The 23,021-nt window shown below is 41.3% G+C and overlaps 1 protein-coding gene across 4 annotated transcripts in view; it reads right to left on the minus strand.

Moving 5' to 3' along the window:
* Window positions 1–271: 271 nt before the first annotated feature.
* LOC135514168 (E3 ubiquitin-protein ligase COP1-like) overlaps window positions 272–23,021 on the minus strand; it is a 39,124-nt gene continuing 16,374 nt past the window's right edge. The window contains exons 9-20 of one of the 4 annotated variants that reach the window (XM_064937442.1): window positions 22,462–22,519; window positions 22,053–22,167; window positions 21,611–21,746; window positions 20,753–20,896; window positions 20,443–20,551; window positions 14,876–14,957; window positions 14,601–14,717; window positions 6,946–7,063; window positions 3,314–3,438; window positions 2,859–3,019; window positions 1,959–2,003; window positions 272–1,628 (exon numbers count right to left, since the gene is read on the minus strand). In XM_064937442.1, the coding sequence (XP_064793514.1) occupies window positions 1,611–1,628; window positions 1,959–2,003; window positions 2,859–3,019; window positions 3,314–3,438; window positions 6,946–7,063; window positions 14,601–14,717; window positions 14,876–14,957; window positions 20,443–20,551; window positions 20,753–20,896; window positions 21,611–21,746; window positions 22,053–22,167; window positions 22,462–22,519 (1,228 nt within the window). In that variant the 3' untranslated portion in view covers window positions 272–1,610. The other 3 variants (XM_064937432.1, XM_064937425.1, XM_064937452.1) reach the window with 3 other exon arrangements.

Here is a 23,021-nt window from a genome sequence, read left to right on the forward strand (position 1 = left end):
CTCAGCTGGACTATAATGATGCTCTCAGGCTGACTACGAGTGGGACACTGCAAGCTAACCCACAGAGAGGAGCTGCTACATGAAGGGCTTCTGAGTAGCGTCCTCAGGCACAGGATCCACTCCAAAGGGTTGCAGTAAGAGAAGAGGATGTCTGTTACCATGGTACTGCATGGGGAGAAAATTAAGCTGGAGGTGGTGTGCTGGAGCAAAAAATAAATAATTCTCATCAGCTTCTAACTTTGACAATTGCTGACATGTATACCAGCAAAAGAAAGCTGTTAATTCAGTTTATTTATTTATTTCAGTTACAAGTCATGGAAATTGAGGGGTACAATTAAACACGTACAAATTACAATAATTGTGTAATAGTCAAAAGGAGAGGATTTTCTGAATATATTTCAGATACCAGTATGTCTAATTATAAAAAATAATACTTAGGAACTCAAGGGTTAACAAGGAAAACCGTCCTATAAATAATGAATGGCAAATTGACTGTTCAAGGAGGCGGTCCTGTACAAACTGGGAAGATACAGTATCAAAGTAATCAAGATCACAGAAGTTACTTCGAAGTCAGAACCTTTCTATAATTTGGCATTACACTACTCAATTTCAGTGTTACGTTGCTCTTTTTTAAAACCAAGAATAACTCACTGCAAAGACAATTCTCTGCAAATAATTTATTAATATATACAAATAAAAAACATCTCTTGGTCGTTTATCAGATAATAGGTAAGTACTGTAAGTCTTGGCTGTCTAGCAAATCCAATTGATTTCATGTGTTGATGTGTACTGGTTGCAACATGCATCATGACTTAATACAAAATGAAAGTATTTGAGACAGGATTTGTATTATCGAATAGATGTTTAGTTTAATGTGACATAAGAGAAATATACTGTACCATGAGTGAAATGTCTCAGTCACTGATTCTTCTGTTGAGTTTTCAAACATTGTCAACACATAACAACATTCTTAATGCAAAGCCACACCATTGAAAACTTCATTGCAGAACGAAAACAAGTCCAGTTTAAAGGAGTTGCCATTCCTCGAATCATCAAACACATAGGCCAAACATAGGGGTAAAACAAAGACTATTGAAGATGACACAATGGGCTCAAAAAGCATTCATACAAAGATGAGTCATTTTGCATTTTATTTCTGTTTTGACTTGTGCTTTGGCCTTTAAAATGTAGCTTCTTGCTGGATGTACCTCTATTGAAATACATTTGTACAAGTTCTTATTAAAAATAACACATTTCAATTCAACCTCAAATCATGTTAAAATGTTCTATTGGTCAATAACTTTATTCAAAAAGAGGATTTCAAAAGATTCATCTTCCACTTTTGTGCAGAAAGGCCCTCAATGTCACTGAATTATATACATCCACTATACTAGTGTACGATCCGCTCAAAGTCTATTCCAAAGTATTCTTGCTCATTAAAATCAAAGGACTTCGGTTTAGTTCATTTTTCCAACCTGGTCAGTTCCTCAGATCCTGAATGACGAAATTTCCATTCAACCAAGCCACTATGCTCCAATCCCCGGACTCAGACTGGCCATGAAATGGAGCAGTAGTTTCCAGAGGCTTTGATAAGAAGATCTGATGGACCTTCAAACAAGTTCAAGTACCTATGATGAGAGAAAAATACATGTGAGCAGGAAGGAAACACCATGGCTGCATTTACACAGGCATCCCAATTCTGATATTTTTTTCTCTAATTGATCTTATGACCAATCAGATCAGCTCTGAAAAAGAACTGATTGGTCAAAAGACCAATTAGTGGTAAGAAAATATCAGAAATGGGCAGCCTTTGTTGTCTACATTTTATCAAGGCTGAAAACCCTACATAGACCCCAATTGACATAGCCTGCAATAAGATGGTCATTGTGAGTTCCCAACAAGAGAAAGACTGTAAATGCTAAGTACATAAGTAGACAAATACAATCAAAAAAGCAAACCTTGATTGTTCCTTGACTGTTTGCAGCAATCAGCACATTGGAGTCCTATAAGAGAGGTCAGAAAAACACAAACCATGAAACTGTTAAATTAGTACTTGTGGTTGATTGACACCAACATTACTCTATTTCCCTAATTATGCTTTTACTAAATAACAACAATGTGGCCTCAAAGAGTGTATATAAATGTATCTATAATATTCAAACAATGTCATCAGGTTATCAACTTCATATGGTGCAAAACCGGTAGAAAACTGAGCTATGCTGCTCAAGGAAATTCAGTGAAAAGAGAAAGGAACAATGTTGATACCTCGCTCTACAACCAAGGAGCATGAATTGAGAAGCAAACTGAACACGAGAGGAAATTCAGTAACTTTTGGAAAATATGCAGTGGCCTTAATACAAATTATTATTTATTGTTGAAACCGATGCATTTTGGCCCATAGACTTCATCGGGGGGGGGGGGGGGGTCATTTAAGCATTGACAAGGGGGTCATTTAGGTAGTGACACACCATGGTGTATGACTGTGTTGCCAGGTAGTTCAACCCTGTGCTCTTGTATTTACCAACCATGGAAATTGTAGGTGGTTTTATGTGTTTGAGATAGTGACCATTATCTTAGACCAAACTGTTTGTGTAATGAGCCATTCTTGTGGCAGTTACTTGTCCTTGTGTGAGAGAGTAATAACATGCTCCACTGGACAGTGGTGTCAGTCTGCCTCGAGGAATACGCTAGCTTCTTATACTCCCTATACTGGGAGCATCATTAAGGTCACAAGACAGGCATTTGTTGTTGGTAAATATTTTGTTTGCAGCCGATTCAAAAGGCTTAACCGTAAAGCAGACATATACACTGGATATCAGACATACGAATCTCCAATGGTCTGACAAACACACTCTTACCCCGTCAGGCATAGCTCTCCAGCATACAGCGCTGACAAACTCATTGGTGTCATCTTCCTTCTTGTCTTTATCCAGCACACTCTTCACAGTGTCAAACTTAAATGTCAGCAGTGTCTTGGACAGGCCTTTGTAGTATAGATACAGAGAGTTGTTCTCACTTCCTGCAGAGAAAATAATCACATCATTGTCAGTGATTGGACTCCAAAATCTGGCATTTCATCAGTTCTTTTAGTACTCATCAAATAAAAGTACACTACATTTAAAAGCACCCAAAAGGAATTGTGAAACAACTGCACAATTGGTCATTTAGTCTCCAAACAGCATGAATTCTTAAGCCACATATGAATGTCAATCTGATTGTGTCAATCTGAGTAAAAGCATTTTCAAATGTGTGGCACTGGACTTTTCCAGCACCACACAGCATGCAGCTGTCAACATGGTCCGGTCCCACTTACCACAAGCAACATAGTCTCCATTGGAGGCAAGGCCAACAAAGTTCTTCTCATTGATGTGGCCCTTGAATGAGCGCAAGCAGTGGGGCTTGTTTACATTCCACAGCTTCAGCTGGCTATCTGTTGAGCTGTGTGGTATAGAAGAGGAAATATGTCAGCAGAATATGCACTTCAGCTACAGATATGTTTTTCTTGCATCGGCCACATATCAACGCACTGCATCCTCTGATGTCGCCCTTCCACATCTGCGGTGAAAGGTGAGAGCATGTATGTTAGACCATGAGACATCCCTAAATTTGTTTTTCTTGCAGATTTGTCTGTAGCGCCCGAACGGCTTGGCCAATAAACTATGGAAAGAAGATGAGCCTCTCACAAACACTATGGTGTTCTTTATTTTGCCATTTTCTACATTGTAGAATAATAGTGAAGACATCAAAACCGTGAAAAAAACACATGGAAACATGTAGTAAGCAAAAAAAATGTGTTAAACAAATCAAAATATATTTTAGATTCTTCAAAAGTAGCCACCCTTTGCCTTGATGACAGCTTTGCACACTCTTGGCATTCTATCAAACAGTTTCATGAGGAATGCTTTTCCAACAGTTTTGAAGGAGTTCCCACATTGGCTGAGTACTTGTTGGCTGCTTTTCCTTCACTCTGCGGTCCAACTCATCCAAAACCATCGCTGGATGGATTGAGGTCGTGTGGTTGTGGAGAACAGGTCATCTGATGCAGCACCATCACTCTCTTTCTTGGTCAAATAGCCCTTTGTTTTGGGTCATTGTCCTGTTGAAAAACAAATAATAGTCCCACGAAGCGGATGGCATTTCGCTGCAGAATGCTGTGGTATCCATGCTGGTTAAGTGTGCCTTGAATTCTAAATAAATCACAGACAGTGTCACCAGCAAAGCACCCCCACACCGCCTCCTACATGCTTCACGGTGGGAAGCACACGTGCGGAGATCATCCGTTCACCTACTCTGAGTCTCAAAGACACGGCGGTTGGAACCAAAAATCTCAAATGTGTGTTTTAGCAGTGCTTTTTTTGCAGCAATTCAACCATGAAAGCCTGATTCCCAGAGTCTCCTCTGAACAGTTGATGTTGAGATGTGTCTGCTACTTGAACACTGAAGTATTTATTTGGGCTGCAATTTCTGAGGCTGGTAACTAACTAATTTTCTGCAGCAGAGGTAACTCTAGATCTTCCTTTCCTGTGGCGGTTCTAATGAGAGCCAGTTTCATCATAGCGCTTGATGGTTTTTGTGACGGCACTTGAAGAAACTTTCAAAGTTCTTGACATTTTCCAGGCTGAATGACCTACATATCTTAAAGTAATGATGGACTGTCATCTCTCTTTTCTTATTTCAGCTGTTCTTGCCATAATATAGACCTTTTTTTAAATTAACCAAATATGGCTATCTTCTGTGTTCCACCCCTACCATGTCACAACATAACTGATTGGCCACTAGCGGAAAGAAATTCCACAAATTAACAAGGCACACCTGTTACTTGAAATGCATTCCAGGTGAGTACCTCATGAAGATAGGTTGAGAGAACGCCAAGAGTGTGCAAAGCTGTCATCAAGGCAAAGGGTGGCTACTTTGAAGAATCTAAAATATGAAATATATTTTGATTTGTTTAACACTTTTTGGGTTACTACATGATTCCATTTTATTTCATAGTTTTGATGTCTTTAGTATTATTGTACAATGTAGAAAATAGTGAAAAGAACAACCCTGTAATGAATAGGTGTGTCTAAACTTTTGACTGGTACTATATCTATCTATACACTGCTCCAAAAAATAAAGGGAACACTAAAATACCACATCCTAGATCTGAATGAATGAAATATTCTTATTAAATACTTTTTTCTTTACATAGTTGAATGTGCTGACAACAAAATCACAAAACTGATCAATGGAAATCAAATTTATCAACCCATGGAGGTCTGGATTTGGAGTCACACTACAGGCTGATCCAACTTTGATGTAATGTCCTTAAAACAAGTCAAAATGAGGCTCAGTAGTGTGTGTGGCCTCCACGTGCCTGTATGACCTCCCTACAACACCTGGGCATGCTCCTGATGAGGCGGCGGATCTCCTCCCAGACATGGACTAAAGCACCCGCCAACTCCTGGACAGTCTGTGGTGCAACGTGGCGTTGGTGGATGGAGCGAGACATGATGTCCCAGATGTGCTCAATTGGATTCAGGTCTGGGGAACGGGCGGGCCAGTCCATAGCATCAATGCCTTCCTCTTGCAGGAACTGCTGACACACTCCAGCCACATGAGGTCTAGCATTGTCTTGCATTAGGAGGAACCCAGGGCCAACCGCACCAGCATATGGTCTCACAAGGGGTCTGAGGATCTCATCTCGGTACCTAATGGCAGTCAGGCTACCTCTGGCGAGCACATGGAAGGCTGTGCGGCCCCCCAATGAAATGCCACCCCACACCATGACTGACCCACCGCCAAATCGGTCATGCTGGAGGATGTTGCAGGCAGAACGTTCTCCACAGTGTCTCCAGACTTTCACGTCTGTCACGTGCTCAGTGTGAACCTGCTTTCATCTGTGAAGAGCACAGGGCACCAGTGGCGAATTTGCCAATCTTTGTGTTCTCTGGAAAATGCCAAACGTCCTGCATGGTGTTGGGCTGTAAGCACAACCCCCACCTGTGGACGCCGGGCCCTCATACCACCCTCATGGAGTCTGTTTCTGACCGTTTGAGCAGACACATGCACATTTGTGGCCTGCTGGAGGTCATTTTGCAGGGCTCTGGCAGTGCTCCTCCTTGCAAAAAGGCGGAGGTAGCGGTCCTGCTGCTGGGTTGTTGCCCTCCTACGGCCTCTTCCACGTCTCCTGATGTACTGGCCTGTCTCCTGGTAGCGCATCCAAGCTCTGGACACTACGCTGACAGACACAGCAAGTCTTCTTGCCACAGCTCGCATTGATGTGCCATCCTGGATGAGCTGCACTACCTGAGCCACTTGTGTGGTTTCTAGACTCCGTCTCATGCTACCACTAGAGTGAAAGCACCGCCAGCATTCAAAAGTGACCAAAACATCAGCCAGGAAGCATAGGAACCGAGAAGTGGTCTGTGGTCACCACCTGCAGAACCACTCCTTTATTGGGGGTGTCTTGCTAATTGCCTATAATTTCCACCTGTTGTATATTCCATTCGCACAACAGCATGTGAAATGTATTGTCAATCAGTGTTGCTTCCTAAGTGATCAGTTTGATTTCACAGAAGTGTGATTGACTTGGAGTTACATTGTGTTGTTTAAGTGTTCCCTTTATTTTTTTGAGCAGTATACACACACACACACACACACACACATCACATCCTAGATGTAGGACACACTATTCAAATCCTTGTTTCTCATGATTTATTTTTTTTGTCCTTTTTGACATTCATGAATGTGTTATTCAATGTATTTCTATGGTCCATAGTATGACCATCTTTAAACAATTCCATAAGTCGTCAGTTTAGCGCCACCCAACGTCTTAGGCTCTAAAGAATTAAGATCAGTGACCTAAAAGGCAAATGCTGTATTAATTTGGGGAACATTTACCATACAGTCATTCAAAATGTCAAACTGTGACAACCCAAACTTAATTTGATTGAGGTGACTTACGCAGATACAATTTCCTCTCCGTTGACAAACTTAGCGTAGGACACAGCTTTCCTGTGGCCTTTGAACACCATGATAGGCTGTTTAGTGTTGCGGAGGTCGTAGTAGTGGACACAGTGGTCTGGGAGAAAACGCAGAAAAGGACACAGTTGTAATTTGGGGGAGGGGGTTTGGAAGAAGTAGCAGCGCATTCAGGTCATTCTCATGAAACCATTAAAATACCATGGCAGTAATGATTTTAAATTTAAAACATGTAATTTGGTAATATAACAAAATATCATAAGATAGTGTTCTCTACCTTGCACAAAGAGTGATTTCAATATAGTAATTATTTTTATATTTTATTGCATTTTCTGCTAAAATTCTCATTACTGCAACCTTCCAGCTGTCTGAATGTATGTTATGTTGTAATTTAAAAACAGAGTAAAATCAAAATATTCTGAAAAAAATAAATGGATGTTCTAGACGTTTTCAAATGACAGAAAATATGAACTGAAGATTCATGTATAATAATAAATGGAAAAAATTGTGGAAAAATGAAGTGTCTATGACTGATGTTCTCATCCTCCACAACATTTTGAAGGACTGTTTACACAGAGAATGTTAAATAAAGTGTGATTTTGAATGAAGCAAAACATCTGTCAGTACCTTCAAGATGGCTACCAGGTAAGCAGATCTCTGTATTTCTCCAGTTAAAAGTTAAGATCCTCGTCAGACTGCATACCCAACATAATTAATTATCATTACAGATAACGGTAGGTTTCCACGTTTAGAAAAATATGATTTAACATTTTCTATGAAAATATACTTCATTAATGTCTAATTATGTACATTGAGTAAACATTTGCTTAGTCATCATGTCTTTTCTATTGTTAGCAAAACATGCTAAGGTTTCTCATCCTCCGCAAACCGTCTGTAAGCATTCATTCCTTACTGTAGGATGCACACACACACAGTCTGTAAGCCATTCAGTCTCTACTATAGGATGACGTGTCCATAACAGTACATTTTTCTCATGTTTGAGACATGCTCATTTCCAGCTACCTTTCCAGTTCCAGATATCAAAAACGAAATCAAAATAGTAAAATCAAGAAAACTCTAGATCTGACAAAGAAGCAACATGAAAAGAAGAAAACAGAAAACAGTAGCAGGTAAACTCAGAGGTATTACAGAAGAAAGAAACAGCTAAAAGTATTGGACACTACATCTGTATTGGACATGACATCATCAAGCCAGGAAGATGATACACTTCAACATGTCCAAGAAGCAAATTAAGTTATTCAAAATCTTCAAGACACAGCCTCCCCAAGAGAACAGCCATTTTCACCTCAACTCATAAAAGAAGAGAGACATCTCTACAGACACCAGGACCAATGAAGACATCTACCCCCAAAGGAATCACCCAAAAAGAGGAACAGAAGAAAGAAAACACTATCAAAATTGAGGTCAAAGCTGCATTACACAGAAAAGAAGCTTCTGGTCAACCTAAAGAGATGGTCAACCAAAAGAAAAGACTGAAAGACTTGAGATGATGGTCAAGAGGAAGCAGGTAATTCTCATCATGGAAGGCAGAGAGGTCCAGAAGAATACTACTAAGAGAGGTCAGAGAACATCACTCAATAACAGCCAGAGAAGACTAATGCGCAAACTTGTTAGCCACTTCCTTCATCAAGATCTCCACTATAATAAATGGGAAATCCGGAAAAATTAGAAAAAAGGGCCAGACAGTGTCCGTTAAGGCTCTCTTACGGAATATCTTCATAGAAGATTTGTCTGTTATGGCACAACCTTTCCAAGCCTTAATTAATTAAACTTAAGTCATTTTGGATTGGCCAGCAAAGAGTCAGACAGAAAAACATGTGCTTGCAAAACAGATTAAAACTTTGGCTTGAAGATAGACGCTGCATCAGCTTGGGGTCACAGAAACATCCCCAAGAGACACTTTACAGGCCAGTGTGTGTAGTGATGATGACATAGTATTCTAATGTTTATGCATGTATTGTTTTTGTGTGTTCTCTGATTTTAGACTATAGTGGCTTGCGAAAGTATTCACCACCTTGGCATTTTTCCTATTTTGATGCCTTACAACCTGGAATTATAATATATTTTTGGGGAGATTGTATAATTTGATTAACACAACATGCCTACCACTTTGAAGATGGAAAATATTTTTTATTGTTTAAAACACGAAATAAGACAACAACAAAAAACAGAACTTGAGAGTGCATAACTATTCACAACCCCCCAAAGTCAATACTTTGTAGAGTCACCTTATGCAGCATTTACAGCTGCAAGTCTCTTGGGGTATGTCTGGGTTTTTGCACATTCTTCAAGGCAAAACTGCTCCAGCTCCTTCAAGTTGGATGGGTTCCGATGGTGTACAGCAATCTTTAAATTATACCAGATTCTCAATTGGATTGAGGTCAGGGCTTTGACTAAATCATTCCAGGACATTTCAACGTCTCCCCTTAAACCACTCGTGTGTTGCTTTAGCAGTATGCTTAGGGTCATTGTCCTGCTGGAAGGTGAACCTCCGACCCAGTCTCAAATCTCTTGAAGACTGAAACAGGTTTCCTCAAGAATTTCCCTGTATTTAGCACTATCCATCATTCCTTCAATTCTGACCAGTTTCCCAGTCCCCGTCGATGAAAAACATACCCTCAGCATGATGCTGCCACCTCCATGCATCACTGTGGGGATGGCGTTCTCGGGGTGATGAGAGGTGTTTGGTTTGTGCCAGACATAGCGTTTTCCTTGATGGCCAAAAAACTACATTTTAGTCTCATCTAACCAGAGTACCTTCATCTATATGTTATGGGAGTCTCCCAGATGCCTTTTGGCGAACACTAAACGTGTTTGCTTATTTAAAAAAAAAATTAAGCTATGGATTTTTCTGGCCATTCTTCCAGTAAAGCCTAGCTCTGTGGAGTGTACAGCTTAAAGTGGTCCTATGGACAGATACTCCAATCTCCGCTGGGGAGCTATGCAGCTCCTTTAGGGTTATCTTTGGTCTCTTTCTTGCCTCTCTGATTAATGGCCTCCTTGCCTAGTCCGTGAGTTTTGGTGGGCGGCCCTCTCTTGGCAGGTTTGTTGGGGTGCCATATTCTGTCCATTTTTTTAATAACAGATTTAAAATGGTGCTCCATGGGATGTTCAAAGTTAGATTTTTTTAATAATCCAACCCTGATCTGCACTTCACAACTTCGTCCCTGACCTGTTTGGAGAGTTCCTTGGTCTTCATAGTGCCACTCGCTTGGTGGTGCCCCTTGCTTAGTGGTATGGTAGACTCTGGGGCCTTTCAGAACAGTTGAAGTCTGAAGTTAACATACACCTTAGCCAAATACATTTAAACTCAGTTTCATAATGCCTGACATTTAATCCTAGTAAAAATTGCCTTGTCTAAAAGGTCAGTTAGGATCACCACCTTATTTTAAGAATGTTAAATGTCAGAATAATAGTAGAGAGAATTATATTTCAGCTTTTATTTCTATCATCACATTCCCAGTGGGTCAGACATGTACATCTACCAAAAACAAATTGAGTGTAATTTCCTATAAATTGTTTAACTTGGGTCAAATGTTTCAGGTAGGCCTCGCCCCGACCTGGGCACACTCTGCACACGTCAACAGTCACCCTCGAAGCATCGTTACCCATCGCTCCACAAAAGCTGGGGCCCTTGCAGAGCCAGGGGAACCACTACTACTTCAAGGTCTCAGAGCAAGTGACGTCACTTATTGAAAACACCACTAGCGCGCACCACCACTAACTAGCTAGCCATTTCACATCGGCTACACATGCACAAAGTAGATGTCCTAACCGACTTGCAAAAACTATAGTTTGTTAACAAGAAATTTGTGGAGTGGTTGAAAAACAAGTTAATGACTCCAACATAAGTATATGTAAACTTCCGACTTCAACTGTATACTAAGATCATTTGACAGATCATGTGACACTTAAATAAAGTCCACCTGTGTGGAATCTAACTAATTATTAGACTTCTGAAATTGTTTGCACCAGATCTTATTTAGGGGCTTCATTAGCAAAGGGGGTAAATGCATATGCATGCAGCACTTTTCCGTTTAAAATATTTTGAAACAAATAATTTTTCATTTCACTTCACCAATTTGGACTATTTTGTCAATGCCCATTACATGAAATCCAAATAAATATCAATTAAAATTACAGGTTGTAAATGCACCAAAATAGGAAAAATACCAAGGGGGTGAATACTTTTGCAAGGCACTGTATTGTTTGTTCTGTACTTTTGAAGCACTGCAAAATGAAATTGATTGAACTTGAATCCATGATTGTGCCAATATTATCTCATTTATGTTCTACATCAAATTGTATGTTTTTAACCATACCGCAGTCTTAGTATACTTATCATTACCGAAATCCTCAACCTAATTTTCAAAACATATGTATCATTACCGCAACAGGTGTTCATTTGATGTTAATGTTGCTTTTAAGAGTACGACCCTGCCTCACACAGGAAGCGGCGCAGGTCCTAATCCAGGCACTTGTCATCTCCCGTCTGGATTACTGCAACTCGCTGTTGGCTGGGCTCCCTGCCTGTGCCATTAAACCCCTACAACTCATCCAGAACGCCGCAGCCCGTCTGGTGTTCAACCTTCCCAAGTTCTCTCACGTCACCCCGCTCCTCCGCTCTCTCCACTGGCTTCCAGTTGAAGCTCGCATCCGCTACAAGACCATGGTGCTTGCCTACGGAGCTGTGAGGGGAACGGCACCGCAGTACCTCCAGGCTCTGATCAGGCCCTACACCCAAGCAAGGGCACTGCGTTCATCCACCTCTGGCCTGCTCGCCTCCCTACCACTGAGGAAGTACAGTTCCCGCTCAGCCCAGTCAAAACTGTTCGCTGCTCTGGCCCCCAATGGTGGAACAAACTCCCTCACGACGCCAGGACAGCGGAGTCAATCACCACCTTCCGGAGACACCTGAAACCCCACCTCTTCAAGGAATACCTAGGATAGGATAAGTAATCCTTCTCACCCCCCCCTCCCCCTTAATGATTTAGATGCACTATTGTAAAGTGGCTGTTCCACTGGATGTCAGAAGGTGAATTCACCAATTTGTAAGTCGCTCTGGATAAGAGCGTCTGCTAAATGACTTAAATGTAAATGTAAATGTAAAATGCATGTGCAGAATATCTACGTTATGCCCTTTCAGGCTTGCCACATTTTGAAAATATGTCAGTCAAAATCAAATAAAAATGTTAATTTAAAAATATATTATTTCAGAGAGTTTCAAGTAACTTTGCATGACTGTTATTAATCTTGAAAATGTATTAGCTTTCCTAATGGTCTTGATGTTTTCAGACCATTGCCCTAATGAGATTTTTAAGGACTTGTTTTGGAAAATATGTTCAAAAGGTATTAAATTGTCAGTAAATGTTTATAAATGAATGCTCACAAACACTTCAGACCTTGTCATTAATGCCTAAAAATGACATTTGTTGATTCAAGTATTTAAAGATTTCATGTTTGAAATCAAAGAAATCAAAATTGTGAGAATCACCCACCCATTCGGAGAAGTATTCAGACCCCAACTTTATTTATTTTCCTCGTGAATCTACACACAATACCCGGTAATGACAAAGTGAAAAATAAGGTTTAAGGAATGTTCGAAAATGTGTGTGTGTGTGTGTGTATATATATATATAAAACTGAAATATCACACTGACATAAATTCAGACCCTTTGCTCAGTAGTTCGTAGAAGCACCATTCGATGCTGAAATCGCTGCCAGTCTTCTTGGGTATGTAGCTACAAGCTTGGCACACCTGTATTTGGGGAGTTTCTCCCATTCTTCTCTGCAGAGCCTCTCAATCTCTGTCAGATTGGGTGGGTAGCATTGCTGCACAGCTATTTTCAGGTCTCTAAAAGAGATGTTGGAATGGGTTCAAGTCCGGTCTCTGGCTGGGCCACTCAAGGACATTCAGAGGCTTGTCTCGAAGCCACTCCTGCGTTGTCTAGGCTGTGTGCTTTGGGTCATTGTCTTGTTGGAAGGTGAACCTTCACCCCGGTCTGAGGTCCTGAGTACTCCGGAGCAGGTTTTCTTCAAAGATCGCTCTGTACTTGCTCCGTTAATTTTTTCCTTCATCCTGACTAGTCTCCCAGTCCCTGCCGCTGAAAAACATTCAAAACAGCATTATGCTTGCAACCACCACGATTCAACGTAGGGATGGTGCCAGGTTTCCTCCAGACGTGACACTTCAATCTTGTTTTTTTCAGACCGGAGAATCTTGTTTCTCATGGTTTGAAAGTCCATTAGGTGCCTTGTGGCAATCTCCAAGCGGGCTGTTATGTGCCTTTTACTGAGGAGTGGGTTCCGTCTGGCCAGTCTATCATAAAGGCCTGATTGGTGGAGTGCTGCAGAGATGGTTGTCCTTCTGGCAGGTTCTCCCATCTCCACAGAGGAAAGGGGGATACCTAGTCAGTTGTACAACAATGCATTCAACATTCACATTTAACCCAACCCCTCTGAATCAGAGAGGTGCAGAGGGCTGCCATAATCGACACCCACGTCTTCGGCACCCGGGAACAGTGGGTTAACTGCCTTGCTCAGGGGCAGAACAGCTCGGGGAGTCGATCCAGCAACCTTTCGGTTACTGGCCCAACACTTACCACTGGAGCTCTGTCAGATTGACCATCGTGTTCTTGGTCACCTCCCTGACCAAGGCCCTTTTCCCTCGATTGCTCAGTTTGGCCGGGTGGTCTGATTGAGGAAGTCCAAAAGTTCTTCCATTTAGGGCCTCTCGAGTGACACGGCGGTCTAAGGCACTTGATTGATCCCGGGCTGTGTCTCAGCCGGTAGCGACTGGGAGACCCATAAGGCAGCGCACAATTGGCCCAGCATCATCTGGGTTTGAGGAGGATTTGCATGCACACTGACTTCGGTCACCAGTTGGATGGTGTTTCCTCTGACACATTGATGCGGCTTGCTTCCGGGTTAAGCAAGCAGTGTGTCAATAAGCCGTGCGGCTTGAATGGGTCGTGTTTCGGAGGACACACGGCTGTCAACCTTTGCCTCTCCCGAGTAACTACCAATTGGATATCACGAAATTGGGGAGAAAAAGGGGTAAAAATAAAATTAAATACAACCTTTTCCATTTAAGAATGATGGAGGCCATTGTGTTCTTGGGGACCTTCAATGCTGCAGAAATGTTTTGGTGCCCTTCCCCAGATCTGTACCTCGACACAATACTGTCTTGGAGTTCTACAGACAATTCCTTCGACCTCACGGCATGGTTTTTGCTGACATGCACTGTCAACTGTGGGACCTTATATAAACAGGTGTGCCTCTTTCCAAATCATGTCCAATCAATTTAATTTATCACAGGTGGACTCCAGTCAAGTTGTATAATCAATGGAAACAGGATGCAGCGGAGCTCAATATCTATTCTCATAGCAAAGGTTCGGAATACTTATGTAAATAAGGTATTTCTGCTTTTTTTAAACTAAAATGTAGAAACATTTCTAAAAAGCTGTTATCGCTTTGTCATTATGGGGTATTGTGTGTAGATTGATGAGGATTTATTTGATTTAATTAATTTTAGAATAAGGCTATAACAAAATGTGGAAATAGTCAAGGGGTCTGAATAATTTCCAAATGCATTGTAGCGTCACAGATGAACCTACCTGCACAACCAAAAGCAAGATGATACCGCGACGTTGGACTGAACTTTACACAGCACACATTTGCTTTGGCCTCGATGCTGGCGACTGAATTGTCAAGGTTGGTAGACCATAACTTCACTGAAAGATGAAACAAAAAACAGATGCAATCCTAGATCAATAACAAAAACACCAAAGTGTTGAAACTAGCACTATGTTCACTTTAAATCCAGCAGGCATCTTGTTTATTAGGACACAGGGAGAAGAGCAAACAAACAATTGCATTGTTTCAACATTACCTTTTGCATCATCAGAACCAGAGGCTAGAAGCTTGGGATCCATGAGGTTGAAATCGACACTCCAACACCTTTTCTCATGCTCCTGAAGGAACATCACAGGTGTGAAACAAACATAACTGACTTCTATAACATAAGAGATTTCAAATCTAGAGCATTCAACCCCCTCAAAAATCTCTAGCCCAAGAGAACATTGTATATTTTAGCAATGGTTTACTTTCAAGACAGAGTGCATGAAATATGTATTTAATAGAATACATCTGCAAAGTGGACATTTCCATTTAGTAATGGATATACTGTAGTGTCTAAAGAACCAAACAAAAGGTAAAAGCTTCAGGGTATAGTAGGGGGCATTAGCAGCAACAATATCCACAGCTGTGGTCTGTTCGATTGTATTGGAGCAGTGGTATGTGGGGAACCTCGGGAAATGAGTGCGCCAGGGGAACCATTTATAAACCATGCATACGTACAAAAATACACCAAAATGTGTGTGTGTGTGCAAGTTTTTCCACAATAGTTGACATTTATAAAAACTTGACGGGAGAATGTCCTTTCCTCCACGCAAAGATAAGACCATGCGTGGTTCAAGTATTGTATTGCAAGCAGGCAATTAGGGCTAAGTATTTTGTGCAAATGAGTAATATGACACCCTTATTCATGGGCTCCCAAGTGGCGTAGCAGTCTAAGGCACTGCATTTCAGAGCAAGAGGCGTCACTACAGTCCCAACCATGACGAGACGGTCTACAGGGAGGAGGTGAGGGCCCTCGGAGTGTGGTGTCAGGAAAACAACCTCACACTCAACGTCAACAAAACTAAGGAGATGATTGTGGACTTCAGGAAACAGCAGAGGGAACACCCCCCTATCCACATCGATGGAACAGTAGTGGAGAGGGTAGTAAGTTTTAAGTTCCTCGGCATACACATCAGACAAACTGAATTGGTCCACCCACACAGACAGCATCGTGAAGAAGGCGCAGCAGCGCCTCTTCAACCTCAGGAGGCTGAAGAAATTCGGTTTGTCACCAAAAGCACTCACAAACTTCTACAGATGCACAATCGAGAGCATCCTGGCGGGCTGTATCACCGCCTGGTACGGCAACTGCTCCGCCCACAACCGTAAGGCTCTCCAGAGGGTAGTGAGGTCTGCACAACGCATCACCGGGGGCAAACTACCTGCCCTCCAGGACACCTACACCACCCGATGTTACAGGAAGGCCATAAAGATCATCAAGGACAACAACCACCCGAGCCACTGCCTGTTCACCCCGCTACCATCCAGAAGGCGAGGTCAGTACAGGTGCATCAAAGCTGGGACCGAGAAACTGAAAAACAGCTTCTATCTCAAGGCCATCAGACTGTTAAACAGCAACCACTAACATTGAGTGGTTGCTGCCAACACATTGACTCAACTCCAGCAACTTTAATAATGGGAATTGATGGGAAATGATGTAAAATATATCACTTAGCCACTTTAAACAATGCTACCTAATATAATGTTTACATACCCTACATTATTCATCCCATACGTATACGTATATACTGTACTCTATATCATCTACTGCATCTTTATGTTATACATGCATCACTAGCCACTTTAACTATGCCACTTTGTTTACATACTCATCTCATATGTATATACTGTACTCGATACCATCTACTGTATCTTGCCTATGCTGCTCTGTACCATCACTCATTCATATATCTTTATGTACATATTCTTTATCCCCTTACACTTGTGTGTATAAGACAGTAGTTTTGGAATTGTTAGTTAGATTACTTGTTGGTTATTACTGCATTGTCGGAACTAGAAGCACAAGCATTTCATCTGCTTACCATATGTATGTGACAAATAAAATTTGATTTGATTTGGTTCGAATGCAGGCTGTATCACATCCGGGCCGTGATTGGGAGTCCCATAGGACGTGGTGCACAATTGGCCTAGCGTCGACCAGGTTTGGCTATCATTGTAAATAAGAAATGTGTTCTCAAACGACTTGCCTAGTTAAATATAAAAAAGTTTAAATTAAATAAAAATCATAAAAACAAAATACGATGCAGCCATTTGTCGTTAGTGAGAAGACCGAAAACTGTGTTTTATTTCTGGAATTAAAAATAATTACACAGGAATCTATACTGAACAAAAATATAAAACACAACATGCAACAATTTCAAAGATTTGACTGAGTTACAGTTCATATAAGGAAATCAGTCAATTTAAATAAATGAATCAGGCACGAATCTACAGATTTCAAATGACTGGGAAAAGGCTCAGCCATGTGTGGGCCTGGGAGGGCATAGGCCCACCCACTGGGAAGCCAGACCGAGCCAATCGGAACAAGTTTTTCCCCACAAAGGGATCTATTACATACAGAAATACGCTTCAGCAGCCCCTCAGACAATCCCACAGCTCAAGAAGCTGGATGTGGAGTTCCTGGGCTGGCGTGGTTACACGTGGTCTGCAGTTGTGAGGCCGGTTGGATGTACTGCCAAATTCTCTAAAACTATGTTGGTAAATTAACATTCAATTCTCTGGCAACAGCTCTGGTGGACATTCCTGCAGGTATTGTGTGACAACTACAAGCACTGAGCTTGTCTGATGCTTTAAGCACACACATGACTCAAGAGCCCGATGGTAATAGGGTGTTTAAAAAAAATGAATGCCAGCGAAAAGGCACCACAGCAAGTGTTTATTGTGCGGTCTGTGCTGAAACTGCAACATAATTTCAGACATTTAGTTTAATTGTTTCTGACTAAAAAGTTCAGTTATCAAAATACCTTATGTGTTTAGGATTTTTTTCCCCCACTATTCTCCGAAATTGATGAGGAAGACATGCAAAAGAAACTCGAAACTGGCAAATGTTTACTGGTTGCTCAGCAGGGATCTGTGGAAGACATTTTACTTAGTTGTGGAAACTACTGGAGATCAAGAAACTAGTAGGGTATAGGAGGAGCAAGCATTGCGTGAATATTGTGTGTGCCAAACAGTTGTGGTTAGATAATCACTTTTTCGGACAATTTGGAACAGTGTAAACAAAGTTAGGCTGTAATAAAACCTTTATTACAGCACACTAAAAACTGTTGCATGCATTCATGAATTGAGGTGTATTTATTGTTTAAGCTAATTTTGCTTGATTGCATTTCAAAGCATGAATGTCTTGTATGCTGTGTGATGACATGAATGAATAAAATATTGATTGATAGATACAGTAGCCTATATACGTTTTGTAATATAGGCCTAAGTAAGTTACGGTATTCAGACTAAACAGGATGCGCTCTGAGGCCTACAGGTTGATGGTTATACAAGGCTACTTTACAAAACCTAATGATAACATTACTTATTATTATAATGATCATAATAACAAGATGAGATCAAGAAAAAGGAGGGTATAGGAACAAGAGCTGTGTGTATATTATGTGTGACAAACAGGTGCTGTTAATACTACAATATAATTTTTCTGCCTGTTTGGAACAGTGTAAACAACACTAAACTTAAGTAATACCAGTCTGTCCTAACTGAAAATTAATTGGAATGCCTTTCTCACAGCATAGCAAATATTTAAAAAACAGCTGAATCTGTGAAATTGCTTTCTCCAACATTTTGTCATTGCATGAGGCTTGGTGCTCACAGAACCAGTAGGCTATTAAACACTCAAACAGGCAACAGAAGCAAGATCGTCTAACGCTGTTTTAGAGAATTTGGCAGTATGTCCAACCGGCCTCACAACCCAGACCATGTGTAACCTCGCCAGCTCAGGACCTCCACATCCAGCTTCTTCACCAGCGGGATTGTCTGAGACCAGCCACCTGGACAGCTGATGAAACCTAGGAGTATTTCTGTCTGTAATAAAGCACTTTATTGGGGAAAAACTAATTCTGACTGGCTGGGCCTGGCTCCATGGCTGTGACCCTGCCCATTCATGTGAAATCCATAGATTAGGGCCAAATTAATTTATTCCAATTGAAGGATTTCTTTATAAAAACTAACTCTGCATGTAGCGTTTATATTTTTGTTCAGTATATTCACGTTTTGCTGTATGTAATCCCCTAGGCAGTGTGGTTTATAGCATGGATACTATTACTGTGTGTGGCTTACAGTAATTTCAATTTGTTTTGAGAAGCCTAGACAATGTCTCAGAATTAGTAGGCAGTCCAGCATATATAAATAAAAGTATGTGGACACCCCTTCAAAGCCACACCCGTTGCCGACAGGTGTATAAAATCGAGCACACAGCCATGCAATCTACATAGACGAACATTGGCAGTAGAATGGCCTTCCTGAAGGGCTCAGTGACTGTCAATGTGGTACTGTCATAGGATGCCAAAATGTCAAATTTCTGTCCTGCAAGAGCTGCACCGGTCAACTGTAAGTGCTGTTATTGTGAAGTGGAAACATCTAGGAGCAACAACAGCGAAGTGGTAGGACACACAAGCTCACACAACCAAACTGCCTCTGGAAGCAACATCAGCAATGTTAGTCGGGAGCTTCATGAAATGGGTTTCCATGGCCGCGCAGCCACGCACCGGCCTAAGATCAACATGTGCCAAGCGTCAGCTGGAGCAGTGGAAACGTGTTCTCTGGAGTGATGAATCACACTCACAATCTGGCATTCCGACAGATGAATCTGGGTTTGGCGGATGCCAGGAGAACACTACCTGCCCGAATGCATAGTGCCAGCTGTAAAGTCTGGTGGAGGAAGAACAATGGTCTGGGGCTGTTTTTCATGGTTTGGGCAAGTTCCAGTGAAGGGAAATCTTAGTTCCAGTGAAGGGAAATCTTAATGCTTCAGCATACAATGACATTCTAGACGATTCTGTGCTTCCAACTTTGTGGCAACAGGTTCGGGAAGACCCTTTCAGCATGACATTGCCATAGAGAAATGGTTTGTTGAGATCGGTGTGGAAGAACTTGACTTGCCTGCACAGAGCCCTGACCTCAAACACATCGAACTCCTTTGGGATGAATTGGAAAACCGACTGCGAGCCAGGCCTAATTGCCCAAATTTGGTGCCCGACCACACTAATGCTCATGGCTGAATGTAAGCAAGTCCCTGCAGCAATGTTCCACATTCTAGCAGAAAACCTTTCCAGAAGAGGCTGTCATAGCAGTAAAGGGGGGACCAACTCCATATTAATGCATTGTTGAATTCAAATGTTCTGCTGACAGGTCCACAACAATTTGCCATCATTGTCTCTTTCAGAAAAGGACAATCCTTTGCCAGATACAGCATAAATTACAGCAAAAAATATAACATTCTGCCAACACAGGAAATAGACCGGTAGCTTATTTAAAATGCTTGACAGTAAGGGGAGGCTACAGTGTGGCTGTCCGATAGAAACACAATCTATTGATAAACAAAATATTGAACAACAATTATCCTTTGAATAGAAGTGTGGGCTGAAGAATAATTTTACATTTTTCCAATATACAGTCAATCTTGCAGGATGCGGGGACAGGCACTCGCTATAGGCAGCATGCAAGTTTAGTTTGAAAAAGTCACTGCGAAATATCTAAACATTCTGCCCACAGCTCGACAGAAATGTGGTTATAAAGGAGGCACCTGGTGCATACCTGATAGACCTTTGACCTTTGGCCAGTGAAACCATCCCACAGGATGACTGTTCCCTCGTAGTCGCTGCTAGCCAACAGATTTTTGTGGTAGCTGCTCCAGCTGATACAGCTGAAACACAAAATGCATGGGGATGTAAGAGAACTGTTCTTCCATGTTTCTAGGAGGATTAATGACTACGCTAGATTTAGAAAACATATACAGAAATCTATGCCAGCTTTTAAAACAAAACCCCAAATTGTTAAAAGTGTATAGTTTCTATTATAATACATAGTTGGTAATTCTCAACGTTAAAACAGGGTTAAAGGGCACCTGATTTTGGAGTTGCACGTCATTTCATTGACAGGGTAATGAATGTCCACAGCATCCTGGATCACAGTTCCATATTCAAACACCTTGATTTTCTTGGTGACGCCGGCGATGGCAAAGTAATCGCCGTCACGGTCAAATTCAATACTGCAGAGAGAGCGCGCAAAACATCAAGCTCAATAGCCAATAAGAGGTCACATCAAACGAGTAACACAAAAGGTAAATGTAGGTGCAATGAAGCAATATTTAATGATCTGTAAAGCATGGTAGCCTATTCCTTATATAGTTCAGTGCACTACTTTTGACCTGCACTATATAGGGAATGGGACTCCTATTGGGAAAAACACCATGTCTCCCAATTGATTGCAATTTTTCCATAGAGATAGAGGCAGCAACCTACATTGCAGTACCTTCTGCTACACTCCAGTGGCAAATAGAAGATGTATTGTGATACAAGAGCACCCTCCGCAGGTCAAAGTACATACTAACCATTAGGATGGAGCTAAATCTAACGAGTAGAATCAGAAAGCTGGTGGACTCAATAGGCTGGTTTCTCTGACCTTAATTAAACCTAGACCTGGATGAAAAACAAAGCTCAATGGAGAATCTAACCTGCTGCTACTCTGTTATTATCTATGCATAGTCATTTTAATAACTTTACCTACATGTACATATTACCTCTTGGTTAGGGCTTGTAAGTAAGCATTTCACTACGGTCTACCTGTTGAATTCAGCGCATGTGACAAATAACATTTGATTTATTCCAGGACTAGGCTTAGTCAAGGTCTGGGAAACCGGCCCTATGACAGTAACTAATAAGCTAAGCCATTAAAAGGTGTTGTGTTTGACAGTTGACATTACCTAGAGACAATACTGGAGCCGTTGTAGAGATCACTAGCATAAGACAGGGTCGCCAACGGCCGCACAGAGTTGAAGCGTGTGAACTTTGAGAGACACTCCATGAAATCATCCAGTTGATTTAAGTTCCTGGAGTCATCTAAAACAAGACAAACTAATATTGAATCCAGAACACACTTAGAAATTGAATAATGTTTTAGTTGTTTATTATGGTATTTGTCCTCATGTCTTGGCAGGAAACTCAAGCCTAAAATATGTTCTGCAAGATAATGTAGTTTAGTCAACTAAAAGTTGTTGTGGCTTGTTGTGGTCATTTGTGGGAGATGCTGTCAACCTTCTTCTTTTGGAATACAAGTACATGACTTCACCCACATATGGACCTCATTCCAGAAAAGCCCTTAAGTAGCGCTGTATAATCCAAATTCTACTGAAACCTAAAGGTTACCTGTTATCCGGGTCATCCGGTCAGAGAAGTAGCATTGCTCCAGATCTTCAAAGTGTGCTGTGAGCCTCTTTCTCCGAGAAGCCAGAGTGCTGTTGTACCATGTTTGTCTCTTTCCCTGACGGTGAAATAGAAGACTTAAAATGACAAACATGAGACACTAAACACATACATTTGCAGATCGTGAACCTGAAACACCAAAACCAATGGTTCTTTATGGCTGTGTTCCAATTTTACCACCCTTCTCCCAGTGTAAACTTGCACACTTTGTCGCATGGATTTAACAATGGTGGAACATCACCCCAGCCAATGCTTACACCAATCCTATGCATTTAAATCCATGATGACTAGAAGGGTGGAGAATTGGGATGCAGCTTATGCCTCTAAGAAAATTACAGTGGGTCAGACTTACCTGTGAAGTTCCACCAAAACCTGGAGGTTGACTCACATACTCTGTAGAATCTATAAGACTGCTGCAAAGACAAGACTTAGTTACCGTAAGATATATACAGTACCAGTCAAAACTTGGCACACCTACTCATTCCAGGGTGTTTCTTTATTTTGACTATTTTCTACATTGTAGAATAATAGTGAAGACATCAAAACTCTGAAATAACACATATGGAATCATGTGGTAACCAAAAAAAAGTGTTAAATAAAACATATATTTTACATTTTTTTATTTCACGAGGTAGGCCAGTTGAGAACAAGTTCTCATTTACAACTGCGACCTGGCCAAGTTAAAGCAAAGCAGTGCGACACAAACAACACAGAGTTACACATGGAATAAACAATATACAGTGTGTGCAAATGGTGTGAGGAGGTAAGGCAATAAATAGGCCAGAGTAGCAAAGTAATTACAATTTAGTAAATGAACACTGGAGTGAGATGTGCAGATGATGATGTGCAAGTAGAAATACTGGTGTGCAAAAAGTAAATAAAAACAATATGGGGATGAGGTCGGTAGATTGG

Source organism: Oncorhynchus masou, chromosome 3, assembly GCF_036934945.1.
Source record: "Oncorhynchus masou masou isolate Uvic2021 chromosome 3, UVic_Omas_1.1, whole genome shotgun sequence".
In the NCBI taxonomy this organism is placed as follows: domain Eukaryota; kingdom Metazoa; phylum Chordata; class Actinopteri; order Salmoniformes; family Salmonidae; genus Oncorhynchus; species Oncorhynchus masou.